Source organism: Maylandia zebra, linkage group LG3 (assembly GCF_041146795.1).
Source record: "Maylandia zebra isolate NMK-2024a linkage group LG3, Mzebra_GT3a, whole genome shotgun sequence".
NCBI lineage: Eukaryota > Metazoa > Chordata > Actinopteri > Cichliformes > Cichlidae > Maylandia > Maylandia zebra.
Genome location: NC_135169.1, coordinates 44382046 through 44401901, shown reverse-complemented (window position 1 = coordinate 44401901; position 19856 = coordinate 44382046). Strand labels below are relative to the sequence as shown.

Here is a 19856-nt window from a genome sequence, read left to right as displayed (position 1 = left end):
TTTGACATATTTAATAGAAATGGTCAGGTTTGAATACATACATTTATGTAAAGACAACTGATCAATTCACTACTGTGCCTTAATTGCCACACTGTGGGCAAAATATAGAATGAACTCCTCCTTAAAGTGTTCAGTAAAGTGTTCACCATCTTTAACAAGCCTATGCTGACATGAGAATGTTTACCTAAAACTTTTATGGTCTACTCCATCCAGCTAACAACATGACAGTCCAGATACAGTGCTGCGTACACAGGTGCATGTCTATCTTCACGCTACACATCTGCGCTCTCCCTTTCTTCGGTGTTTCCAGCTTCCCATTGGCTTCGCAACTGCAGGTTGCGTTCAGGAGCTCTCACTTGACCAGTCGGGATGCGGTACGCTGCTAAACTGCCGGTCAACAGCAACATCAGTGTGGCCACCAGAGTAGCTGCCCAGCTGCATGCTGGCAGACCAACCTTGGCAGAAAAAAAGAGAGAGGATCTTTAATAATGAATAAGACTGAAGTGAGACAAAATTTCATGTCCACTGCTTTTGGAAATTCTCCTTCTATATATATGCAAGCTTTTAGGACACTGAATCCATAAAGTACAGGGATCATGTATCTATTGTAACTACTTATTTGAAAGTTATAGTTATTTTAATTACATTTGGTGGCTCCTGTAAACACATCTAAGGCTAAAGAAAGTGATTTAAATTTCACAATGTAGTTCCAATCAATTTGAAAGCTATATCCTACTTTGGAAGAATTGGAAGTTCTACAGAGTTTAACACATAAGAAGCCAAGCTTGCAAGCGTGGGATCAAAAATGTGAAAAGGGTTGTGAAAGGCCTCTGTGTGTACTCACAGTTCCCATCAAATTGCTCAAAGCAATGTTAGCATATGCAGAGAAGAAGGCTGCGGACGGGAGAAAAATAAAAGATTAGGTCAAATATATCCTCCACATGTTCACTCCCTATCACTCTCCAGGTTTCTGTCTCACATACTGCTCTGTGGTATTTAGTCGCACTTTCTCCTGACAGTAGACACAGTACCAGCTCCACGTAAGGCCAATTTACCTAATGTGAGCAGATTAGGTCCCTTTTCAGAGGGGTCAGTACCGCTTTTTGCCTGAGCTGCAATTTTATTCTGTATTTATGTGTTAAAGGTTTGAAAAGGAAACACATTCTGAATAGAAAGATAATCTGTCTATTCAGAATGCCTTTCCAGCTTATAACTGACACAATTAGAAATAATTGTTCAGTGTAATTACAGCTATTCAGCATGAAGGAGAGGAAAAAAGGAGAGGAGCAGTAATAAGTAGAGGGATAATGTAGAAAAGGGGGAAATAAACTGAATTAATGACAGGAAAGTGGAAGTAGTGTATGTACATAAATGGAGTGACTGCGGGTTCAATAAGCTGTTTATTTCATATGTATGTGGTCATTAATGGAGACATGCCATATTCTTCTTAAGGAGGGATGATTCAACATCAGAATGATCAACAAAAGAATTCATTTAGTGATGATTCACTGAGAAGAGCTGTGATGGAGTAAGTGACATTTTGATGAGTCAAAGGATATCAGCACATTGAGCAAATTACATAAATGCACAAAAAAGAGGCCTTTCATTCAAACGGGTGACTATCTCAGAGACCCATGTAAATGGGTCTTGTTTGTTTGACCTCAATTTCCTCTCAAAGTAAGTTGGTTGCTGTGAGTATTTCTTTATTACTATCAGGTTTTCGACACATGAAAACTTTTTACCCACATTATCAAGATTAATTTAAAAAAAATAAATACATTTGACTGCTTTAACCCAGGGGTGGGCAACTCCATGCCTCAAGGGCCGGTGTCCTGCAGGTTTTAGATATCACCCTGGGTGAACACACCTGAATCAAATGATTATTTCATTACCAGGCCTCTGGAGAACATCAAGACATGTTGAGGAGGTCATTTAGCCATTTAAATCAGCTGTGTTGGGTCAAGGATACATCTAAAACCTACAGGACACCGGCCCTTGAGGCCTGGAGTTGTCCACATCTGGTTTAAAGGGTTAAAGCTAAGTGACAGCCTGCTTTAATGCTTCAGCACCATGGACAGAGGCAATGGGAATCTTACATTTGGACCAGTAATAAAACCTTTGATGCCCTCCAGTGGCATATTTAAGTACTGAGACTCACAATTACACAAGCAAAAATATTGTTTTGCTGTTTTATTAATTCTGTAAGACAAATACAAGGAAGGCCACTTCATTTCAAGAACATATTATTTTAAAAATGGGAAACAATATTGTTGTATTGCTGTTGAAAGCCATTTTAAGCTGTTCTCTTATCTAAAAGGCGTCACCACAGCAGGTAACTCCACATATTCCATTTGTCAGATTTCCCACCACATTCCTGATACCCAAGGTACTTGTTTGGTAGGGCGCTTTTTCTAAGGCGAAAGCTATTGTGCATATTAGAGTATACACAATGGCAAGAGAAGAGCATCCCCCAGAATAAATTTGTACTTAAATGCCATCTTACATCATTTGTTATGTAACTACAGCGTCATTTAACTGCCATTAGATACTTGAGACAACAGATAATAACTGTGCCTGTGTGTGTCTGTGTGTCTGTGTTACCACTGGCGATAGCAAAGAGGTGCGTCCACAAGCTGAAGATGAAGAATCCTCCAACAGCCATGCAGCCCAGAGCTCCATTAAACCCTGACAGACCTGAGTACAGAGATTCATGACGCACTGCCATGGACAAACCTGCCACACACAAGAGCCAATGAATGAGTCACACTTGTTCACAGATATGGTAATAACACAAGTGGAAATACACAAATAACAATTAATTACTGTATCCATCACTGACAAGCTGAAGTACTAAATAACTGTCCATGTGGTGGTGCTACATGCACACTATTGTGTGGCTGCTCTCAGTGCAACGTGTAATTTGCGTGTAACCTAATAAGGACATTTTAATGTTTCCTGGCTGCTACTTCAAATCAACACACAGGAAGAGACAAAAACTGGTCCAGAGTAGAATAGAATAGAATCGGCCTTTATTGTCATTGTACATGTATAATGAAATTGTGGGTGCTCCACAGCAATAAAATATAAATAGTGGACAGCAAGAATAAATAGCAAACAGGAGAATATATATACAATCAAAATACAAAAATAAGAGAAAAGCACAGATTAGAGAACAAATGTCACTAAATATCAACATTTCACTGAAGCTCCTAGAAGAGCAGTTAGTATTTTAAAGTCTTGTGTAACTGGGTTTACAGAATATGATGCATCACTAAGGTAACCGCTGCCAGTTTGCCTGCTTTGTCTATTGTATTCCAGAATATTGCAGGTTGAATTGAGCCACTGTATGTCGAATGGGGCCACACCAAAGGGAATCTGCCTATTACATTTTCTTAACACTTAACATATCAGTGACATGCAGTTTTAGATTTGAAACAGAGAATAACATTCAAATCTTCATCACAAGAGATTAATTCATTCTGAGTTTGATGTCAAGAAGGCAGGTGGATTAAGACAAGGTCAATGCCTTGCCTCTGACTCACGTGCACACGAGATATCCACAACAGTGTGACGCTGAAACTAAAAGCAAACTGCACAGGGGGCATGCTGACCCAGATAAATCTCTGCAGGGCCAAAAGCACTGACATTTTTTCTCCCTGGCCTCCGGCACCAGCTGCACAATGTCTCCTAACCTTCTTGAGGGAGAATAACAATTTCAATACAATGAAGTAAGAACACGTAGAGCCACTGAGTTCGTCTGCAAAGGCCAACAAGTTTTTTTTTTCCAGAATCAGTGAGCATGACAGTTAACATTTCTCTGAAATATTTAACCTTTGTTGAAATGTAAAAAAAAAGAAAAAAGTATTGCAACACAGTGTTGTGGCGCACAATCCACTGACTGGTTGAGGCTTTTCTATGTGGAGTTTGATTGTTTCCTCTCTGTCTATGTGGGTTCTCTTCGTGTACCCCGGAATATGAGTGTGAACAGTTGTCTGTTTGTGTTAGTTCTGCAATAGCTTGGTCACCTGTACACGGTGTACCCCACCTCTCGACCCAGAATAACCTCAGCCCACCTGTAACCCTGAATCAGATAAGAGGAAGGCAACAGATGGAGCTGGATGGATGCATCTTCAACCTTACATTTGGAGCAGATCTGACCTTTTGGAAAAGTTTTTGTGTTAGATTGTTTCCTGATTGATTATTTAAACTTTGCTCCATTGTCATATACCTAATTTGCAATGGCTGCATGTTCACTTCCCTCATGTAGGTAAACACCTTTTAATGTAATGCATCCCAATCCATCAGCAGAATGCCAGCAATTGCTAATTAGTATGTCAGGAGATAATCTAATTACAGTATTGGACATATTCAAATGTTGACCTGTTGTAGATTGCAGATTAATAGTTAGGACACAATCGAAATAATTAATATTCATTTCAAGGACATACCAATATCAGCTTTCATGGCAATCTATCGTGTACTCGTTAACAACAAGCTTAACCTGTAAGTCATTAGGACACATTATGCCCAAATTCTGTTCATCAATGTGAAAAATAGCGTGATAATCCACCAGCTTCTGAAATATTTCCATTCCAAGAGCCACACCAATATTGTGTCTAATCCCCAGTGCCTTCCCTCAGATCTAATGCAAGTGACTATATAAACTGGATAAAAAGAGTGCATATTGCACGAGCCCTGTAGTAGGAGTGATGGATTTTTAACTGTCTGGATATGTCGAATATTATAAAATAAATAACTGAACACGGTCTGGTTGTGAGGAGTGACCCTTTAATCCTCCATTTGCTCTTCTTATAAATCATTTACACACATGTGCACTAAGTTGGATGAGCTCCACTTTGCTAAGTACATTTTTATTTTTTATCTTTCAGCCATTTTCATTTTAATGCCTGAAAATGAAAGATAATACACAGTGTAAATGCATGGCGACTGTGCGTGGTCGCTTTGATGCTGGTTTTACAGACTGTATTTTATAAGGAACTATCAATTTTGGTGGCTCGTCTGTAGATTAATGACCCTCAGGCAGTGCTGTGATTGATTTCCTTATTACAAGGCATTGGCAGCAGCAGTTTGGCAGTCTGGACCTGAAGCAGACTGACCACACCCCTGTGGTGCTTCCTTACTCTGTGTCTGCTAGACTATTGGCTTCCACTCCCGTTTGCTTTTTCTGTTTTTACGGCCACCTCCTTCAGCAGCTGCTCGTTAAACGCTTCACTCCCCTCTTGTCTCTGCTTCCTTTCACACTCTCCATCTTTTATTCCAACCATTTTCTTTTGTTTCTCACACGCAGTACTTTTCTTGTTCCCTTCATTGTTTGATCACTCCTCCTTTTCCCACTTGGTCTCTTTCTACACCATTAAAGACTAATAGCTTTGATGGAGAAAGTCCCTGGAGGATACTAAATTTTTTTTTTTTACTGTTTTTACGTCTTTATTCTTGTGTGTTTCTGGATGTGAAACTCTCTTTCTGATGTCATCTGTGCTATCAGAATGAGTCAGAATGAGTATTCATATCATATTAAATCCAGTATGTCCCCTCTCCTTTTTTCTCCTCTCCTCCCATTTCTTTTTCACATTCCTCCATTAACAGTGACTTGCAAAAAGACTAAATGGTGGAGAAATTTATCGCAATGAACTCATACGAACTTTGCATAATGTCTAACTTGGTATTTTGGTATTTGCCTCCTAAATTTCCTTTCCCACCCAGTGGGCCCTCCTGACAAGACCGTCCTATGTTGGTAATAATTCTGCGCTATCCTAGGTACCGTAGGGTGAGAGGCAGGAACAGCATAATAAAGCTGGAAATTCTGTTTCAGGTGTGCCACCCCAATATTTTTAGTGGCTATACCCATGAAAGTAATTCTGGAGGCGCTGATCCTCTGGGCTTCATGCAACTAGTGACGCATCCTTTGATGTTTTTAAGGGGGAAAATTGTGGACTCAAATGTTAATACTCTCTAGGGTTCAACAGTCTAAGCATCAGATGGAATTATTTATCTTAGCTTTAGTAGTACTTTATATTACAGCTTGGTAATAACATGGTAATAATGGAATAAAAATGTGAAAACAATATTACTATGAAATATAGTAGAAATGGGCAGTTTTTCTTTTTGCTGGCCTGATTCATGATTATTGCTACAGTTATTTGCTGGAAATCATCATACCTTTGGAAATTTCCATTATTCTATTATTACTATGAAATTTAATAGAAACATGCTTTGACTTTATAAACAGAAATTTCCGACTGTTCAGCTCAGCCATTCACAGAAAATACTTCATGTATGTCGTTAAGCTTCTTATGTAATACCCGAAGGTCTGACTCAAGACCACTGGTGTACAGTTTGACCATAATTCTGCCAAGAGCCTAAATAAAATCACAAAAGCAGGTGTTGCCGTTTACTTTACACTCTAATTTGATATATTTTAAACATCCCTATGCATTACAACATTATACTTCATGTCACAAATAAACATCCTTCTTCCTCCTTTCTTTTGTTCTCCTGATGCTACGCTATGCAAAATCACAAATGCAGATGTGAGATTTGATGAAAAATCTTTTGATGAAAGAACCCAGAGTTAAGAGTGAACCGTAGTTGACTTCTCTGATGCCTCACTTTTTCTTTCCTCCTGTACCTGATACACAATATGAATGCAGCAGAAGGTAGACAGGCTATGGCCTACATACAGCCCCTGATCTCCTCCTCCTGAAATCCCTCATGGGACTAGTTTACAGCACAATCCTTTGAATGACAGCTCTAAAAATGTCCTCACACTCTCTCCTCTCCAAGTCTGACCCATGCTTCTGTATCTTTCTGCCTCCTTCTGAAGACATTAAAAGGCGATGAAGCTGTTAAGCTGAGACAGCCTCAATGATTTCATCGGCCTGTCAATAAATTACACATTTCTGAACATCTGCCACCTGCCTGCCATTTGATCTTTACACATTTAGCACTACAGTCATTTTTTTTGTTTTTATTTATGTTTTTGTCACTGATTTCATACTTTGTAAGTACAAAACAAAACCTAAACAAACAAACAAAGAAATAAAATGGTGACATTTAGTCCATAGATGAATTATACAGGTTTTTTTGTATATCACAAAAGATTATCGGTTTACTTATCTTGTCCAAATAATGATACAAGGTCTTTTGTTGTTTCTCTCCCTGTCACTTTTTTATTTCATTTACTCAGGTCACGCCTTATCCTTACTTTCCCTTCAAAACTTATTATACCCTTTCTCAATTCTCCATCTCCATGTTTTGTTTCCTGACACTGATCCTTCTATTCTTGTTCTAATTCTCTACTGAACAGGATTCAGTTGTAAGTTTAACCTTGTAGCACTTATTCACACTCTCAACTGTCTCAATTGTTGCCGCTGTGGCTTCTTTTCTTTCGGTGTGTGGGTGTCCATTTTACATTTATTCAGAGCTTCTGGTTCACCAAACAATACCAAGAGGTTAAATGATGCTTATAATTACACAGTAAATGTTATGAACTTTTCTCATGACTGTATATACAGTATAGTTTAGTAGTTAAGAACAACTGTGGAGATCTGTGATGCAGAGGAATCTGATACATCAGACTTTTGTAGACAAAAAGTACAAAAATAATAAATTAAGTTTAGTTTTATTCTTTTTTGAGAGATTTGTCACCTGGCAGATGTATAGTAAGCCAATTGCAGTAACAACAGCATTTAAAATTAGGAACAGGATTGTTTGCTGGATAAGAGCATATTTTAGGCTAGCGGCTAAATTTTGGGTTTTGCAGCAGCTAAAATCTTTCTGATGGAGCCCGAAATTACAGGTGTCTAAATGACAGAGACAAAAGTGAGTGACTTTCATGTTAATAAAATACTTCAAATAGCTTAATATGGCTAAAATATGACTAAAATTCTAAAATCACTAAGAGCAAAAGCCACATTACAAAGAAATGAAGGAAAGAAGAATGGATCACAGAAAAAAGAGAGAATGCACAAACAGCAGTGAGAGAGACTTTGGCATTTTGTCTGTCTGCATTTAGCTGCTACGCTACATCAGGCTGCTTCCTCTTGGCTCTGTCTCCTACACAATCTCATTATAGTCACATCCCTTTGATTACTTTCCCATCACACCGTTGTTTTTATTGCAGCAGTCTGTGTGGTTGTTTGTGTTTGTGTGTTTCTGCACTCCTGTGTGTATGTCCCTGCCACTGTTAGCATGTGTCCACAGGTTTGTGTGAGTGTGTAGCTGTACCAGCTCACTCCCACTCTTCTTTTTTTTATTCTGTATGACTCATAGCTACAAACACACATGATGTAGACACACACACACACACACACACACACACACACACACACACACACACACACACACACACACACACACACACACAGTATTTTAGGACACTTTACTAAAGTTACATAGATGTGGCTGGAATCAGTGCTGAACGTCCAGCGTTTCTCATTCTTTTGTGTAAACAGAGTCAGAGTGAAGCAGATATCAGAAGAACACTGTGCCACAGCCCCGTGGGTGTGTATATAAGCCAGCAGTATTAGTGCTCTGCATGGCTAATTGCTTTGTGTTTTATTTAGCTTCGTGCGCACAAGCTGCTGCTGCTAACAGTTTCTTATTTATATATCTGCTGCTGACATGTCTTAATTTCAGAGAGATGCATGAACATAACCTGAAACTGAACTCATTACAACACACTTTCATTTGACACTTCGCATGCAGACATTTACGTCTTCAGGTCCTGGCAGAGGTATTGCATTTTGCTTTTGGGCACAGGTGTGACTACATGCGTAACACCAACTTTGACACACTGTTTCACAAACCAGTAAAGCACGATAAAGCATAGCTTTTAGGCCAAATCTGTTAATATTGTTAATATAAACAGAGTTTTCCAGTATATTATGTGTAAATGTTAATGACTCAGTTGGGATTATCATCATGCTTCCACCTGGGTATCAATCTCAAGGCATGTAAATTACTGTAGGATAATTGTGTGAATAAGAATATGAATAATCTGTGTCTTCCAGCCTTGTAATTGATTTGCAACCTGTCCAATGTGTGCATTTTTCCTAAAGTAAACTAAAGCAGGTTCATATGGATAAACAATGGATTCACAATTTGTAAAATCACAGACGTCAGAGCATGAAACAGACCTAGAGCAGCTCTGTAGGGAACCATGAGCTACTCCAATTTTCAGTCTGACTGAGGCTGTATTTCTCTTTGTGTTTTGTGTCTTATATTTACAATGTTTTCAAGAAAGGCCTAATAGGCTCAAAAAAGGCAGACTTTAAGTCCTTTGTGAAGGTAAATTGGATCCTTCTACCCCCCCATAACACAAACAAAACTACCTTGTGATGTTTACTTCTCCCCTCAGTAAGCATAAATAGTTTGTACTGCTGGCTTTCTATCATAAATATTGTCTCATGCTTGGAAATGGTACCCCAGAGCCACTGAGGACATTGTTATACAACTATTTTCACACAGTAATACTCACCTCCTCACATTTTACTGTGAAGTTTAGGAGTTCCCTGTAAGTGGTGAGCTCTAAGGTGATGTATCATACAATGAAATGCTGACAAGTTGATCCCAGTATCACTGAAGACTGTGTTAAATTGGGATTTATTGTGAGTGGTGCATTTGTATGATGCACAAACAAATGCAATAACACTTTTCTCTCTCCCACTCCTCCCACGCAGCCACATGAGCACACAGATTGAAACCAACCGGTCAGCGTTCCTACTGCGGATCCCAGCAGAGCATGGACAGTGAGCAAGGGGGAGTAGAGGAAAACTGCTCCCAAGATGAGAAGGGACGGTCCCAGGTCCCCACAGGCAAAGATCTGACCCACTCCAAGAGGGATGCCACGTATTACCTGGACAAAGAGAGGACTTAGGGGATTATTTGCTTTGCTTTTATTACCTAGCATACTGAAGAGCATTACACAGAATTTATATAAGTTGCAAGAGCAGAAACACTCTCACAAAAACATAATAACACAATGGTTGAAATAACCTCAGTGACTTTCTTGCAGCTTAAATCAGCATTTTTTTTTTTACCAACATTCACACACACCCGTGCTGCATCCAAACCAGTTAAATGAAGAGTTTCCATGGTGATGTGCTGGTGCACCTGCCTGTCGCGGATATTTAGAAGTCATAAACGGTCTTTCATTATATTGCTGTAACTCTTGCATGCGTGCCTGTGTATGCGTGTGTGTTTGTGCAAGATTAAATACACTGTCAGTGAAGTGCAGCCAGAGCACCATCCTCAGCAGACTGACTGAAGCCGAAGACATCAAATATAAATAGGATCGACGTCATCACCATCTCTGGAGAGAACCAGAGGAAACATGAGTGAAAGAAAGAATGGAGGAGGAAGACTGATGGAAGAAAAGTAAAACAGAGAGCAACAGAAAATAAATACTGGATAAAAATGGGGAAATTAGGAAGAGGAAAGAAGAAGTAGCAAGGAATATGAGGATGGGACAGGATCACAGTGACCTTGTTCGTTGTAAACTAAAGGGAAGGAGAGAGATAAAGAAGGAAGAAAGGAGGAAGGAGATTTGCACAGCAGAGCAGGGAAACAGACTGGAAGGAAGAGAGGCACAGAGATGAAAAGAACGGTTTAGAGGGTGTAAATCTCATAAGTAACAAACAAAAAGGGAATCTATTAAGTTAAAGGAACAGCTTTTTATGCGATGAAAGACAGACAGATGGAGTGAATCAGAAAGGAAACAATGAAATATGTCTGAAGGAGGGAAAGATGGAGAAACTTTGATATGTGGGGAAAAAAACTGAAAAAAAGAATCTGAGGTGATGGAGCTGAAAGTTGTGGAAAGTAATTATTTAGTGTGAGGGACAAACTGTGCCACGGGGTGTGATGCTTGTTAATGGAATCGTGTGTAAATCTTGACTCCATATTCAGGACACCTTACAGGGCTGACGGCTGGCAGCATGGCTAATCTAGTTTATACAACTTTGCAGTTACTTTGCATATCGTCGTGTACAGAAATGCACTTTAGGCAATGTGCTACAAAAAAGAAGAAACAACTTCAGTCTGTAGTCTCTGTCAGATAGCTTCATACCAGGAAGCCTGCTTACAGGTCTTCTAAGGTCATGTCCCTGCCATCAGTGTTTTGTTATTTTCTTAAAGAAATAATGAAGCAAAGTCATGCACAAAAACTGAAAGAATGTCTCTCGGCTCCAGTGGATGAAAGCTGAAGTCAAAGCACAGGAGCCAAAGACTGAAGTTCCCTAAATGGACACTTGATTCTTGGCTGATTCCACAGGCTATTCAATTCCAGCTGACTCCCATGTTAAAATGCTCAAATTTGCATATGCGTTAAGCTGGTGTAATAAATCCACGGCAGACCCGACCACACGTTCATGCTTTCCAGCATACTTTATTCACGGTTGCTGTTTTAACAATACTCGGGTGCAGTTTTCCAGATCACCGCCAAATACTTCACCAACCACAACACACACTCAGGACCCAGTGCTATTTACGCAGGACGGCGTGGTGAGCCGATGCAGCTCCGGTGCGTTGGCTTCTCCTGCAGCTGTGCCTCACCTGACTACTGCCTAATGCATTTGGTATCTATATGTCATTTTCTCTTTTGTGGCAACAACACATGGGATAAAATCAATCCCTTTTCTTCTGATTATCTGGGTCATGAGTGGCCTATCCCATTTGCCATAAGGCGAGAGACAGACAACTATTTGCATTCACATATTCACCTATGGATAATTTACAGTCACCAATTAACCTAACTACATGTCTCAGGCCTGTGGGGGGAAGCCAGAGTACCCAAAGAGAACCCATGTAGACACGGGGAGAAGATGCAAACTCCACACAGAAAGACCCTCGGCCTGATGGTGGATTCATTTCCCGAAATTTCTTGCTGCGAGGCAAGAGTGCCATCACGCCAGCATGTTGCCCAACATGGGATAAAATATTTACATAAACCGAATTAAGGCTTGAGGTCATGCATGGGTTATTGGGCTTGTTAATGCATAACTCCTTTTTGTCCTCTTTGTTTGACAAGTGGGTTCAAACTATGCTCTCGCTTATCTTCTAGACATAACCTCGGCTAATTGGAGTCACTAACCTGCACCTTTTGACCGTGTTTGTGGTGCTGGTTATCTGACAAACAGCATGAATTGCTGTGAGGTTAATTGTACTAACAGCCCAGGAGAGAATCTGGAGCTCCAGTTTCGTTGAGAAAGCAGTCTGTGCTGACTACGAGTGTGCTTTGGTAACATGAGAAATAAAAATTAAAAATAATGCAAGTTAGCTGATAATTTGGCCCTCAACCTTGATGACTGTAAATTACTTCCTTTGATATAAAACCCCCCTTCCACCAGTCAAGGACACTCTTGAGAAAGCAGTCACATCACTGTCAGAATCCACAATCATGAGATGTCCTCATGAATGGCTGCAAGTGGAAATGATGTGTTTGCTGATGATGACAGAAATAACTGGATGAGTTCTCAAGTGTGCAGGGCTTTACTTTCTGCTCAGTTTCAGCCAAATGCTGCAAAATTAATCTGACAGAGTTTCACAGTACAATGGTAATGACACAAAGCATACTGCAATGACAACACAGGAGTTTCTCAACACAAAGAAACTGGATATTCTTCCATGATCAAGTCAGTGACCTGATGTCATGCCAGCGTATTTGGTGTTTCTCTGTGTGAGTCTATACAAAATATTTTTGTATAGACTGTATATTTTTAAACTGCCAAATTGTCATTAGAGCATAAACCTAGCTGTTAAGACATTATAATATCCACATGACCACAAAGCTTTTCTGATTTGGGTCACCTAATTGGGTCTGCCAAAGATCGAATTTAAATTCAGTTGCTGTGTAAGTGCTGAGATGCCAGCTGGCTCACTGAGATCAAAAGCCGAACACAGCAGCTGGTGAGAGTCTGGATTCCTGTCTTGTGAGAAGCAGCTCAAGGTAAGTGCCTTTCATTTGAATTCAAGAGATGAAAGGAAATAAATTCCTTACAAAGGTACACTGTTCAGCAACTTGTAGACAGTCTACTATACTTTCAGCTTCAAATTCAGGAGTAAGTTCTCACTTTGTTTTGTCTTTTTGTCCCTGACTGCTGAGCCCCAAGTTCCCAAATCCCCATGAACCCCCACCTCAGCCCACCCACCTACTCCCAAACTTACTGGGAACCTGATATTTAAACCATTCATCACAAATCCAAGCCCTTTCTCTCCATAGAAACGGAAAAGAATACAATTAAAACCGTAACCTTTATAAAGAGCTTAACCTGTGCAATCACATTCTCCCAGCAAAAATCATCCGTTGAAACAGTTTTGACTCATTATAATTTCCAAACAGGAGCGCCACCACTGACTGTTGCTAAGTAACTGGTGAGTCATAGCTGGCTGCTCTTATGCATATAGTGCTCCCAGTTACTTGTTCACTCTGGAGACCAGGCTGCAACATGATGCGCACTCTTAGGATAACCCTGGCCTTAGTTAAGCTTGGTTTCTGTCTCTTTTTTTTCTTCATTATATATCCTACCAACTTCTAATATTTCCGTTTGTGACTGCAAATGAGCAGCATCTCTAGTGGAAGTCCTCATGATGTCAGCTCATCAGTAACAGAAATCCATTTAACCATCACGTAGTTTGATACTTCTCAGGCAGAATTTCATAAAACCAATCAAGTGGCTAATGTGCTGGTGGGACTTAAAGTGGAGTGATTAGGCACTCCCTGTCTCCTTTGTTAGGTACACCTGTTCTGCTGCTTAGTAAAATAAATATCTAATTAGCCAATCTCATTAAAAGCTCTCAGTATATTTAGACATGAGAGAGAAGAAAGAAGAAATATCAGAGAGAGGAAAGCTGATTTAAGTGACTTTTAATGTTCCATCATTGTTTGCACCAGATGCACTGGTCTTAGGATCTCAGAAAATGCTGATCTGCTGGGATTTTCCTGGAAAACCACCTTTAGGGTTTACAGAGAATGGTCCAAGAAAGCGACTTTACCTATTAGATCACTGAAGGGAAAATGTTTTGTTAACGCCAGATGTCAGCGGAGAATGGCCACAAAGCTGCAAACTGATAGGAAGGAAACAGTAACAGCGTCCACTCTTTACAGCCAAGGTAACTCTGAAAACCTTGAACAATGTAGAGAGGCAAGAGAAAAGTGGAAAAACATTGCCTGTTTTGATGAGCCTTGATTAATGCTGCAACATTTGGATGGTAAGATCAACATTTGGTGGGAAAAAAAAAATGAAGGCATGGCTCCATCCTGCATTCATGTTGTTTCCAAGTGTGGGTTAAAATTGTACAAACTGTACAACCTTGTCCAGTAATTGCACTTATAATTTTTTCATATATATGCATTTGTCTATCTAGAAGAAAATGGGATCATACTAAAATTAATTAAAACTTTTCCCATGGTGCACTTCGAATGCATTCACTGCTGGACTCCAAATCTTTAAAAATCGTCTTTGCCAGCATATTTTCACTATTTAATATTTACCCCTCTGGCACATCCTGGATAAGAATATTAGTTTCCTCTCTACTAGTCTCACAGCACCATTAACTCTCAGCAGAGAGACACATTTTAAGAAAGTGTGACTTGCTTTTATATGTGTGGGATACTAATAAACTCCTAATGGCATCAATGAGATATAGTGCTGTAATAAAGTTCTCCTAATGCATTGAGCACAGCCCACCTGTGTTCTGGATCATTAAATGATCCTCGTCTCAAAGTAATGTTACTGTAAATCTGACTCTCCTGTGTGATAATTATCACTGAAGTTAACAGTATCACTAGTGCCAGTGAAATTAGGCTCGCACGAAAGACAGTTATTTGGTTATGCAAGATGTTAGAGATTTAGATTTTTTTTTTATGTACTGTTTATAGCTTATATGACACTTAACACATTTATTTCATAATCCGTTTTAATAGTTTCAATAGTTCTAATTATATCAGTGAGGACAGCCAGAAAACAGAAATGTCTCTTTTTGTAATGAAATAGCAATAAACAGTACTTCATACTCTAGGAAATGGCACCTGAGTGAATAGACAGGATATAATGGGTGATTGTGCCAGTAGGACTGAGCCAACACAGTCAGACTCAAAACCAAGATGTCAACTCTAACATAAACTTGAATATGCAGAAATCAGTCTCAATAATTTTCACAGTTTCACAGAAAACATTTGGACAACTTCAGGGAGCTAAGGCCTGAGGCAAATAATGCACCTGGACATGGCTAGATGATATGAGACAAATGAACAATTCATTTTCATTGTGTTAGACTTTCTGTCCCAGTATGAAAGTAAATCAAAAATCAAAAGAGTGACAGGTATAAAAATCTGTCACAATTAGGGATGGGTATCGAAAACCGGTTCTTGTTGAGAACCGGTTCCCACTGTTTCAATTCCTTGGAATTGTTTGCCATTTTTGCAATCGATTCCCTTATCGATTCCAGTCGCCCCGAATGACGTCACCACGTTGCGGAGCGTCATTTACCTGGCAGGAAACATGGCGGCTCAAACGCTCAAAAGTTTGGTTATACTTTACGAGAACGGATGACAACAGGGCAACTTGCAATACTTGCAAAGTAGATATTTCATTTAAGGGAGGAAACACTACGAATATGCAAAAGCATTTGCTCACAAAACACACGATGACCTTAAATGAAGTTTTTAATTCCGCTCCGGACTCGTGAATCTCAACCCAGCAGCAGCGGTAACGTTTGCACGTCCTTCTCCTGTTAATGCGGCAGGTAAATAATCAACTAACAGTGCATATTATGTTAGCGCGATCTGCCTTATTACAAAACCTGCCATTGCTGTGCATTTAGGCGACCATGATGAGAGAGACAGACAGAGTCTGGCTCAGATGCTGGCAGTTCTCGCTGCAGTCTACCGGTAGCATCTCCTTTCAGGCCAGGATAGTCACTGCTCGGTGACATTCGTCTAAGTTTGTGGTCAAAAGCTTGCACCCATTTGCCACAGGAGATACCCCCGATTTTCGGTAAGTGAACGTGTTTAATTGTAGGCAGGGACATTACTGGATATTCTTGTGTAATTGCTACTGAATACTTTATGTTATACTTTGTTATTGCTACAGAAGAATATTTATTTTATAATTTTTCATTTACTATTTTTTTTCCTGGGGACCCTGTGACACCCCATTGAAAAGCCGTCGGCTGTGGATCTCTTAAGATCTCACTGCTGGGTTTGTAAGGCCATGTTACTCCTAAATTTCTATCTTGTTCAAAGAGAAGATATAAAACAAAGTTGTAAGCTAATCGACCTTAGTGTTCTCTTTATTTAAAAAAAAAATCGATAAAGAATCGATTCGTTAAACAGAATCGAAAATGGAATCGGAATTGTGAAAATCTTATCAATACCCATCCCTAGTTACAATGTAGCCTTCAGTATTTTGGTCATTCTTATTCCATATCTCAAGGTTTTAGTTGTCGATTCCAGATTATAGTTGCCTCTCTGTACCTTCACGTAATTACTTCTACAGTATTTATCAGACAGAATCCCAGTTCAGAGGTTTTACATATTCTTTACCTGTAATGCTATGAGCTCTGTAGCATTGGGCTCCAGGGCCCCTGGTGGTTTTATTGAGTGGTGTGGAAAATAGGGGTGTTCTGGGCCAGTACACAGGAGGTAGAGGATGATAATAATGTTGAAGGGAAACACGGCAGCAGGCAAGTCCCAGCGGTCTAAAAACGATGAGAGTCCACTAAACAGAAAGACACTGAAAAAATGAAAAGAGTAAGGAAGAAGTAATTAGAAATATTACTATTTTGTCTATTTCATTTAGAAATGAAATAGACAAAAGGAAAACCCAGAAAGTGTATACTGTAATGTTTATCTGGACTTTTCAGTGGGAGGCACGTTTTGTCACTGAGGCAGTCACTTCTTTTTCTTGAATATCCTGTTGACTGACTACTGTAGATCTCAGCAGAGACAACTCATGATGGGGAAGCTTTATTCCAATGTGCTTTGTTTAAAATATACATTACTGCACTGAGAAATTTAACAAATTCATCTTTGTTCATTTTTGATAAGAAAATAATGATAATGATAATGATGAACTACTTTTTTTTCTGAATGACACCAACCTTAACATTTGTTAAAGTCTGGAAAACGCCTGAGGTGGTGGGTACTTGAAAATTACTCCCTAAAAAGAATCAAGTAGCTAATGTATCAATAAATAACAAGATGTATTTTAAAGAATATATAATCTCTGTAGATCAGCTGATCTAAGTGCCAGCCTGCATCACTGCTGGCTCAGCTGATACACTTTCTATGCATTCAACCGGCACCTCACATTTACAGCATGCTATTTAGGCAACATGCCATAGCTTGCCTCTGGTTGCTTTGCATGTCCAAGCTGCTTTGCAACCCATCTCCACGTCAGCTCCTCCTTTCATGCTATATTTGGATTAATCAGTGTCATATTTGTTGACCGCGATTTTCACATGTACAGTACATATAGAAAGATGGGGAAGTTTGCAAACAGAGTCAGATATTAAAGATATGAACGACTGCAGACAGAAGGAAAAATCTTCTTTTGAATTTGGAGAATCTGACTGAAAGGACAACATGAATGACAGCCATTCCCTTACCTGAACCATTAACCTTGAGAAACCTTGAGAGTTGAGAAAGCACTCTGAGGAAATACTACTACTATACTATAATAAAATGGACACACAAGAAGGGAATATAAAACACATGCGTCCGTGTATGTGTTTCTTACCATGTTGCCGACCCCAGGAAGACAGGCAGCAGGAGCCACCAGTACCAGTCTCCAGCTGAGCTATACACTCCCATAAGCAGAGACACCAACATGCCATTAAAACCATGATGACCTCCCGCCACCTCAACACTATACACGCAGACACAGAACAGGAATATTTACATATGACGATTACATTTTGCAAATAAATACATAAATAAAAAAAACCCTGAAAGGTAATAAATCTGTACTGTTTTTTCTGTAATGCAACACAAAGCTTTAAATAGATTTTAATGGGTTCTCAAGAAAAATAAAATGTTCAGTTGAGTTAATGAGCTGAGGCCCATGGGTGACATTAAATTTTCTCTGCAAGTCAAAGTTAAAAATTTGAGGATCTCCTGTTCAGCTGGAATTGTTTTATAAACCTTAAAAACACATTTCACTTTGTATGGTATAAATACAGGGAGAAGGCTTCAAAAATAAATGCAGGGTGGTGTGTATGCAGGGCTTATAGTTGTGAATTTTAAGTAGAAGCCCCGATCAATAGCGAACCTGAGTAGATTACAAGGTCAAAGGTTAAAGAGGATATGTTTTATTTATGTGCTTTTAGAATGACCAAAGCATTAAATATGGACACATAAATGTTCACTGCTTTCAGCCTCTGTAGTGTTGCCTGTGTTTGTGCATTTCTATATCATCCCACCTGTCTTGTCCTGTGATGACAGCTGTTAGCGTGGAGGCCAACACTCCCAGAGTTCCCAGCAGGCCCTGCCAGGGGGAAGCCCAGTACAGGGCAGCCAGGATGAGACCACCACTCAGCGGGTTGTTGGCCAGAATTACCCTGGTCACCCCTCTCAGGCCACAGACTGCCAGCTGTAGCACAAATGACTTGTCTGAGGACACATGAGGAAAAAAAAGGGTCCCTATAAATAAACAGCACTTCACAGCAAGATGCTTGCAGATGTAAAAGTGGACTGAAAGAGGCGAGTGCAACTTTTACAAAATTTCAGCCGCAGTTGGATTTGATGCAAATTTGCAAAGAAAGCAGCAGGTGCATCAAAATAAACTATTTAAAGCAGTGCAATTCGAGTTCTAAGCATCTGAGAAACTATTCAGAAAAGCATAAAGTCAAACATGACTTTTAAAAACACCAATATAGGCTTTTAAGGCCTACAAGTAAAAACTACATTTTCCGCGGAAATGACGTCACTTCCGGTTTCAGGCAGGAAATGGCGGACATGCGATCGTTCGTGCTGACATCTGTTTCAATGTGAAAAGTGTTACGAACAGCTGATTGGATCGGCAAATATTGTGCTTTTGTTCCTGCAAGCGCTTTTTATGCAATTTTTGCAAAGCTATATGTGGAAGGAAACCGTGACCGAGGACAAGCTGATGGCATAAGATGTAAGTACAACTCCTCCGGTTTCATATGGAAAAAACTTATTGCGCTAGCTTACGAGGTTCTGGTTCTACAGGGATTTAAAAATAATTACGCAAAACGGAGCGTGCCCGCTCTGACCGGCTTTAAAGGGTTAAGATTAGTATTGTAAGAAAAGGCTTCTGGATGACATGTATTGTGAGTTTTTTCCTACCCTTCATGTACTTATCCAAGTGCTCCATGTCTCCACTGCACAATAGCAGGCCATTCAACACACGCCGACTGAAGCTGGCACGCGTCCTGCTGGCCTCCTCCATCTCTGTTTTGGTTTCTATCCACATCCCTGCAGCTGCTGGGCCACACCAATACAAAACGTGGCAAATGGATAATAATTATGCTGCAACTCTTCAAGGTTCTTCTTATTTGCGACTCTTTTTGTTCTGTTCTCGTCTGTGTTTGTTCCTCTGTTGGTTCTTTCCTTCTGCTCCCTCTGGTTCATCTCCACTCTCCTTCGCCTCCCTTTCGCTCCCCCTTCCCTTTCCAGTGCGGTTTAAGGGGGTAACTTATAAACCAGGGGGGTAACGTATTCACACAGCTTTCGAGCACAGTGCCAACAAAGTCCAACAAAATCAGAGGAAGAAGACCTTGTCCTCTCTTTCTCCTCTCTTCAGCCAGCCCCACTCTGACATCTCATTACCTATTGTTTGTTCATTTAAGCTACTCATCCACTTTTTATTGCA

The 19856-nt window shown here is 39.8% G+C and overlaps 1 protein-coding gene across 1 annotated transcript; it reads right to left on the bottom strand.

Annotated features, from left to right (window-relative positions):
- Positions 1–24: 24 nt before the first annotated feature.
- On the bottom strand, positions 25–19603 carry LOC101471085 (urea transporter 2). Its single transcript, XM_004575539.3, has 8 exons — positions 19331–19603; positions 18442–18631; positions 17760–17888; positions 16565–16754; positions 9730–9877; positions 2602–2733; positions 845–894; positions 25–455 (listed from the first exon to the last, which is right to left on the bottom strand). Exons 1-8 carry the CDS (start codon positions 19455–19457, stop codon positions 273–275), a joined length of 1149 nt encoding a protein of 382 aa, XP_004575596.1. The 5' UTR covers positions 19458–19603; the 3' UTR covers positions 25–272.
- Positions 19604–19856: the final 253 nt, after the last annotated feature.

Excerpts from the sequence above, each read along its gene's own strand:
- LOC101471085 (XM_004575539.3), bottom strand. The coding sequence starts at position 19,457 with ATGTGGATAGAAACCAAAACAGAGATGGAGGAGGCCAGCAGGACGCGT. Across the intron at positions 18,632-19,330 it reads CTTGGATAAGTACATGAAGG|ACAAGTCATTTGTGCTACAG; the intron begins GTAGGAAAAAAC and ends ATGTGTCCTCAG. Across the intron at positions 17,889-18,441 it reads GTCATCACAGGACAAGACAG|TGTTGAGGTGGCGGGAGGTC; the intron begins GTGGGATGATAT and ends CTGCGTGTATAG.